This window comes from Abramis brama, assembly GCF_963993115.1.
Source record: "Abramis brama genome assembly, chromosome: 23".
Taxonomy (NCBI): domain Eukaryota; kingdom Metazoa; phylum Chordata; class Actinopteri; order Cypriniformes; family Leuciscidae; genus Abramis; species Abramis brama.
The window spans coordinates 26576567-26584848 of record NC_139985.1 but is presented as its reverse complement, the minus strand read 5'-3'; the positions used below and the strand labels follow the sequence as shown (position 1 = coordinate 26584848).

General features: G+C 40.4%; 1 protein-coding gene across 1 annotated transcript; it reads right to left on the bottom strand.

Annotated features, from left to right (window-relative positions):
- Nucleotides 1–1301: 1301 nt before the first annotated feature.
- LOC311074758 (ubiquitin-conjugating enzyme E2 J2-like) lies at nt 1302–4633 on the bottom strand. Its single transcript, XM_084101622.1, has 7 exons — nt 4558–4633; nt 4289–4419; nt 4062–4102; nt 3833–3935; nt 3605–3743; nt 2263–2343; nt 1302–2189 (listed from the first exon to the last, which is right to left on the bottom strand). Exons 2-7 carry the CDS (start codon nt 4417–4419, stop codon nt 1911–1913), a joined length of 774 nt encoding a protein of 257 aa, XP_083957748.1. The 5' UTR covers nt 4558–4633; the 3' UTR covers nt 1302–1910.
- Nucleotides 4634–8282: the final 3649 nt, after the last annotated feature.

Below are 8282 nucleotides of genomic sequence, written 5' to 3'. Positions count from 1 at the left end.
GGAGTTATATAAAAAAATGTCCTGGCTCTTCCAAGCTTGATAATGAGAGTGAATGGCTGTTTGTCTTTGGAAGTCCATCAAAGCGCATCTATTCATGATTAAAGTGCTCGACACGGCTTATGGGGGACTTGCGATATAAACTAAGAATTTACAAAAGCTCATAAGATTTTTTAATCCAGATCCAGAGTGGTTAAAAAAAGACATAAAACGTTAAGCATATTAAGTGTTAATGCCAATTTGTTATGTAACATTTTTGGGTAACACTTTATTTTAGTGCCCTTGTTACATTATGAAGCGATGAGTTTGTGTAAGAAAAATATCCATATTTAAAACTTTATTGACTAAAATAACTAGCTTCCGGCAGACGGCCGTACGCAAGTCGACTTACGCCAAAAGAGTAACCCTTGAACTTGATGCACAACGTAATGGCGAACGCGGTTTCCCAGTTCAAGGGTTACTCTTTTGGCATAAGTCGACTTGCATAACTGTTTATTTTTCTCTTAAAGGGTTAGTTCACCCAAAAAATGAAAATGATTCATTAATTACTCACCCTCATGTCATTCCAAACCCGTAAGACTTTCGTTCATCTTCAGAACACAAATGAAGATCTTTTTGATGAAATTTGAGAGCTTTCTGTTCCTCCATTGACAGCTACGCAACTACCACTTAGCTTCAAAAAGTTAATAAAAAGATCGTAAAACTAATCCATATGAATTGAGCAGTTCAGTCAAATTTTTTTTTGAAGAGACATGATTGCTTTATATGATGAACAGAGTGAATTTAGGCTTTTATTCAGATATAAACATTCATAAAGCACATAGGTTTTGGTAAACGGAAGATCAAGCATGTTCGCTTGACGTGTAAGATCCAGTGAGGTTCATTCTTGTGTTACGCAGCACGTTTGAAATTCAGCGAGAACCAGTGACATTCATAGTTTTATGATCTCTTTATGAACTTTTTGAAGCATCAAAGTGGTAGTTGCGTAGCTGTCAATGGAAAGACAGAAATCTCTCATATTTCATTAAAAGGATCTTCATTTGTGTTCCGAAGATGAACGAAAGTCTTGCAGGCTTAGAATGACATGAGGGCAATTAATTAATGACATACTTTTTGGGTGAACTAAGACCCACAGAATAAAGAAAGTCATACAGGTTTGGAACAACACGAGGATACGTAAATGATGTCTGAATTAACATTTTCTGGTTAACGATACCTTAAGAGAAATAATCAAGAAGGAGAATTCTGAGATTTTTTAAACATTATTATTTTTCATTACATTATTATATTAACATTAATCAAAATAGCATAGTCATTTAACAGTTTATATTAGGAATAAGAATAAATACATACTTTAAGTATGGCTTCACAAAGGACTTAAACAGAAACATAAACAGCTGGGTTAAAATCAAATTAACTAAGAAAAAAATAAACCTTTCCCATTTTCCCATTGTAAGTGTTGGGAAAATATTTTGAGAGCGTAATTTGGCATGGCATGACTGTTATGAGAGTGCACTGTGCGAGGACCTGAAAGGAAAACACAGCACAAGGATGAGGAAAAACGGTCACAGATAAACACAAGTGCTGTTGACCAATTTCATTCTTCCATCCAGCTAGTCTGTAGTTGCCAGTTCAGTCAAGAACAAAATAAAAGCTGGTATTCTCTTTCGTCACATCAGAGAAGACACTGTTGGTTTCATTTTTAAGTGGATTCACCCAAAGCCTAATTCCATGAACTTCAGAAAAAACACATTCTTTCGGTGCATTACCCAAGGTTGTGTCAAGTAGATAATGTTCTGAAAGGAAGCTCAGTTTGGTTAAAAGAAATAGAGATGCCTAAGTGTGTGTTCACACTTTTTGGTCTGGACCAAACAAACCAAGTGAACACACCCTAAGAAAGAGCTTTCATGTTTTCAATCCTGGCCTATATTGTGTAGCACAAACCTGACTGTGTAGACACAGACAACAAAGCCGGCTATAACACACAAGTTTCTAAGTGCTCCCTCGAGGTTTCGCTTTGGCTGGCGGTGTGCGGGAGCTTGTTGGGCCACTGCCTCCTGATTGGCTGCGTGACCGTAATGCGGAGGAGCACCAAAGAGGTCTTCATCTCTATTAGACATCACATCTGGAATATACAGAGGTTGTTGTTGCACACTTAAGTCTCTCTGAGTCCTTTGCTTCATCCTGATCTCCTGTAAAACATTAGTATGTAACATTAAATGAACACACATTTCATTCACAAGCTTATTTCCGAGTAAGGTTTACCTCCGCAACCTCAGGAAACAGCTCACAGAAAACTCTGTCCTTCAGGTTGTATGCCAAGCTCTGCGCAGATAGCTGTCTTTTCTGACAGACAAATATAAAAATAATAATAAAACACTGAATGACACCAATTAGGTTAATTTTTTTTACCATACTATGGGAGCATGAATATTACCAACACAATCTCATGGCAATCCACAACTATTTCAAGTGATGCTCACTGCAGAGCCAAATGGGTGGAGCTTGACCTTATCCAGCTCCACCTCTGTGGATCTAAGGGGTGGAGCTTATCCAAATTATGCCCCAGTTATGGTTAGGGGTGGATCTTTATGCTTACTTTTTTAAAGATCATGCGATATCACCACCTCGTCAAAATATGTACGTTTGCATGGTGATGATAAATGCATGGTAGATGGGAAGCAAAATTAGATGTAAAAAGTTAGTTCACCCAAAAATGGAAATTCTGTCATTAATTACTCACCCTCACGTCGTTCCAAAACTATAAGACTTTCGTTCATCTTCGGAACACAAATGAAGATGATTTTGATGTAATCTGAGATTTCTGTCCCTCCATTGATAGCAACACAACTACCACTTTGATGCTTCAAAAGGTTCATAAAGAGATCATACAACTAATTGGTTGAATGGTTTAGTCAAAATTTTCTGAAGAGACTCGATCACTTTAAATGATGAATAGATTGAATTTAGGCTTTTATCCACATGTAAACTTTGATCAGCAAATATAAACAGAAGCTCAACTGAACCTGCTTGATGTGCGAGAATGAACCTCATTGGTTCTCGCAGAAGCTCAAACTTGCTGCATAACGAAATCTCTCCGATTTCATTAAAAAGATCTTCATTTGTGTTCCGAAAATGAAAGAAAGTCTTACGGGTTTGGAACAACATGAGGGTGAGTAATTAAAGACAGAATTTTCATTTTTGGGTGAACTAACCCTTCAATGCTTCTGCATTCTCTGGCAAAACATCTGCATTCCCCGATAAACTTTGTGCTCACTTACAAAACTTTTGCCATGGAAATAATATGAGATGGGAGGGAAAACTATATATTTCCAGAGCAAATGTGAATTTCTCTGCGGAACGCAACATTTCCTGGGGGAATGCAGTACTTTTGCGATAGAATGCAAAATTTCCTGTGGAACGCAAAGAAATTCTCAGGGGAACGCAGACATTTCTTGGGGGAATGCAATATTTTGGCGAGAAAACACAAAAGCTTTTTTCCTCTTATCCCATATTTCCTCCTATAACCATGTCCCCTAAGGGCTCCGTAATGGATATATAGCCTATACTTTCAGCAAAAAACGTGTTTGCCTTTCAGTGTACATACAGTGAAGTCAGACGTCTCAATGCTTCCCAATGTGGGAATCTTTTCCATCATGAAGCTCAGCAATCCGATGAGTATAGCAGAGACTGACCACGAAGGATTCCAGGTGTCAGGGTGAAAGTCACTTATGGACAGACATAGCCTAGGGACATGGTAGCAGATACTTGAAATGAGCCGCAGTGACTTTACAGTAACTGTATGCTTACAAAGTCAAGCTGTTCTTGACCTTACCGTGTATTGCACTTGAATCTCCCATTAGGGGTTATCATATAAATACTAGGTGGTTTAAAAGGAAATTCTTGGGGGAATAACAATTTGCCATGATAGTAGCCACCTTAAATGAGCATCAAAAACAACATTTATTACAAAAAATAAGAAATAAATTCATATAATAGGCCTATAATATATAAGAAACACTTTAAGACCAAGTTTTCATTCAAGTGAAAGTATTCACGCCTACCCTCATAAGGGGATTTCTCAGGTCCACGAACAACAAAATGCCTGGGAAACATTTCATCATGAGCGAGATCATTAACAAACATTTCAAGACATGAACATTCAGGGAAAAAGGTTCATTTCACTATATCTTTGCCCAAGACCGCACAGCAAATAGATGTATTACGTTCATTGTTTATATATCAATGCCAAAACCAGTGACATTGACTGTATAAATCGACAGAATCGTACCATTCTAGTATATTGGAGGGCAAAGGTTCGGCACAGATGTAAGGCACAGGGTCTTTCCTAATCCTGAAATAATCCTGCTTCAGGCGCTGTGTTGCTGTTGAAGGGGTTTTCCTGTTACCACCCCCACTCATCTGAAATTGTTTTACTTAATGTTAAAATTGGCATGAAAAAAGTACACAGAGTAAAAGCTGATTGTACATATTTATATCTCTCTCTATATTTATACTCTCTCTCTCATATATAATTATTTAAATGGATGTCATACTCACCTCTCCAGATCAGATAAAAGTGTGAAGAGTATGAAATGAAGTGTCCAGTCTCTGTAAATGGGTCAACTTGATTTGTGACTTTAAGTCAATCAATACTGAAAATGTCCCATAAACAGGACATGCACGAGTCCTGAAGTCACAAGTGTTCACGTAGTGACTTCAGAGAAGAGAAAATGAAGGTAACATAATTTCTGTCTGCTTTCACTTTTGATTTTATAAGGAGTGGTACTAGGCTAACATTTTCTCTTCCTTTTTTATCAGAGGGAAGCTTTGCCATATTAAAATACACCCAATAACATTTTTGTGGTTTTGTAGGAAAAGAAAAAGGATTCTGATTTAGACTACAGTCACTTTTCATCATTGTTACTCTGCTTGAGAATATTCTCACATAGACACAATCTCACACACACATTTACACAGTTTTTTGTTAGACCTCACCTATGTTACACAGGCACACCGGAGTTGAGTGTTCGTTAAGCATAAATACTGCTAAGGAATATCATTTACACACACATGCACACAATCCTGAGTCAAAAAGTGGATTTGAGAAATGGTCAGACACATAAAGAGAGACATTGTTTTGTATTGTTAGGTAGATTGTAACAAAGGCACAACATGTATTTGGCATCAACTCATTGGGCTGTGATATTCTTGCTGAGGTTTGAATTAATGCATTTTGTAGTAAAGAAATTAGTGTACTTTGTATGATATATATATAGCTTAAAAATTCTATTACAAATTTAGTCTCCCTACATAGTGACCACGTTATAGAGGATTATCAGATATTTCTGATCGCATGGAAATGCTCAAATCGAAACACAACTGGAACGGTTCTTAGAAACATTGGGCCGGACGGTGGAAAAGTGGCTTGTTACTTTTCTTTTTTACTTAATGAAACACAACATCCTTGTAAATCATTTTATGTTAGGTTCATTGGTTCCTTCAAGATTTTCCTATGGGATTTTATAATGGGGTTTTTCGATTTATGTGTAAAATAAGACTTGTGATAGACATGCTTCTTCGTAAAAAAAAAAAAAAGGACGGCGGTCTACGCCCTTGTATCGACTACCGTGGTCTCAACGACATCACCGTCAAGTTTCAGTCGATATGGACGAAGCTGTTCTAGACTGGCCACAACCGATCACCGTGATTTTGCCAAGTAAGACATGTTCCTGGATCAACATATTTTGTTGATCCTGGAATAACATTCCTGTCCCAAAATTTAGTCCTTACCCTATCCCTACCCCTAAACCTAACCCTACCCATAACTTTTCCCTAAAATCAGAGGGAAATGATAGGTGAATAGGGCGCTTTCACACTAGCACTTTTGGTGCGCACCCGGGTTCGAATGACGTCATAGTTCGGTTCGTTTGGATGATGTGAACGCTGTTTTCCGAACTCGGGTGCGCACCCGCGAACCGTACTCGAGTCCGCTTAAAAAGGTGGTCTGGGGTACGGTTCATGTGAACTCGGGTACGGTTCGCTGCTGATATGAATGCAATCGTACCAAATCGCGGAAGTGAACCGCTATTGATGACGTATAATCTGGTGCGTGCGTGTGTGTTTAACAACTGTAAAAGTGTCTATACGCTTACCTTGGCGAAAACCGGGATTGACGCACTGCAAGCAGAGAGATGATTTCTGCTTGCCTCCACAAAAATTGTCCTCAGCGTACATCCCACTGTCTTTGGAACGGTTTTAATACTTTTGCGGCAGACAGACGCAAGTGTGTTTCTGTATCTTTTCTTTGAAAACAAAACCAAAGGTTCATAAAAAGAACAGCAAATGTGACGCGAGCAATTCTATCCATTTTGACGCCTTTTCATAGCGGTTACCAAGCAACGCGAGTACGCGCCAGCTGCAGCTTGATGATGCAAGCGTACCAGGGTTCGGATACAAATAATATAATGTGAACACAGTCCATCGGGGGCTGGGGGAGGGGGGGAGTAATCGAACTTGGGTTCGGAACAGGCAATCGAACCAAGTGTGAAAGCACCCACACTGATGTTGAAGCACCTCACCCTGGTTCTAAGCCTAAACTTGACATAAACTGTAAACTTGTCCCTCAAATCTGATTGGTTGATTGGAAAGTTGTTCCAGGATCAACAAAGATGTTGATCCAGGAACATGTGGTACTTGGTGAAATCACATTCACCGGCCACAACCGGCAACCATAAAGGAATTACAACGATTCTTGGGATTTGCTAATTTCTACCAATGCTTTATCAGAAATTTCAGTTCGGTGGCTTCTCCCTTAACCTCTATGACTAAGAGAAATTCATCCCATCTCACATGGTCAACTGCAGCTCAGGAGGCTTTCGCAGAACTTAAGTCACGTTTCACATCTGCTCCCATCCTCCATCACCCTGATCCAGAACTCCCATTCATAGTTGAGGTGGACGCTTCAAATACGGGCATTGGAGCCATCCTCTCACAGTGGCACAATTCCCTACCCAAGTTCTATCCTTGCGCCTATTATTCCCGCAAACTCAATCCAGCCAAACAGAACTACGACGTCGGAAACCGGGAATTGTTGGCCATGAAATCAGCTATGAAGGAGTGGCGTCATTGGCTGGAGGGGCCTAAACATCCTTTTGGGATTCTAACTGACCACAAGAATTTGGAATATTTGCGATCTGCCAAAAGACTGAATCCCAGACAGGCCAGGTGGGCTCTCTTCTTTACACAATTTGATTTCACCGTTACCCATCGTCCCGGTTCAAAGAACACTAAAGCAGACACCTTATCATGCCAACACGACTGTTTAACTCCCATTAAGCCCAAGGAAACCCTTCTTCCAGAGCCATTAATCGTGGCCCCGATTCAGTGAGACATCATGACAGAGCTCACTCAAGCCAATTCACAAGATCTCTGTAAGAAAGTGTTACAGCAAGTTCATTCCTCGCTCAGCTCCGATCATCCTGGAATTTCTGCCACTTTTCACCTTCTTCAGAACAGCTTCTGGTGGACAACCATGCGGGCAGACACAATTAAATGCATTCACGAATGCATCACCTGTAACACAAGCAAGCATCCCAGACAATTACTATCCGGCTTACTGCATCCATTGCCAGTTCCTCACCGACCATGGTCCCCTCTTGCCATAGACTTTATTACCGATCTCCCCAAATCTAATGGTAATACCACAATACTCACTGTCATAGATCGCTTCTCCAAGGCAAGGACATCTGGAATCAGGCTCACAACCACTTGCTACATGCTGTCAGGAGACAAAAGTTGCAGGCCAATCGTCACCATTGCTCCAATCCTGAATATACTCCAGGTCAATGGGTCTGGCTATCCACCCGAGACCTTTGCCTCAGACTTCCATGCAAAAAACTCAGTCCCAGGTATGTGGGTCCCTTCCAAATTATTAAACAGATTACACCAGTTTCTTTTCATTTGGCATTGCCTTCTAATTATCGTATCTCTCCCACTTTTCATGCATCACTTCTTGGTGGACGACGAGGAGGCATACCAGGTTCAAGATCTACTTGATTCCAGACGCCAGGGTGGGCTCCTCCAATATCTGGTGGATTAGGAGGGGTACGGACCGGAGGAGTGTTCCTGGGTTAATGCAGAGGACATACTCAACCCCACACTCGTGACTGAGTTCCATAGGACGAACCCGGAGAAACCGGCCCCTCGATCTCGCGGCAGACCCCAGCGTCATTTGCCTCCTTGTGTCAGGAGGAGGGCTCTGTCACAAACGAGACTCCCGTGGG

What these genes read in the sequence shown, in the direction of transcription:
- LOC311074758 (XM_084101622.1), bottom strand. Translation starts at nt 4,419, where the DNA reads ATGAGTGGGGGTGGTAACAGGAAAACCCCTTCAACAGCAACACAGCGC. An exon ending in CCCTCCAATATACTAGAATG is followed by an intron (nt 4,103 to 4,288) that starts GTACGATTCTGT and finishes AATGTTTCCCAG; the next exon opens with GCATTTTGTTGTTCGTGGAC. An exon ending in TTGAGACGTCTGACTTCACT is followed by an intron (nt 2,344 to 3,604) that starts GTATGTACACTG and finishes TTTGTCTGTCAG; the next exon opens with AAAAGACAGCTATCTGCGCA.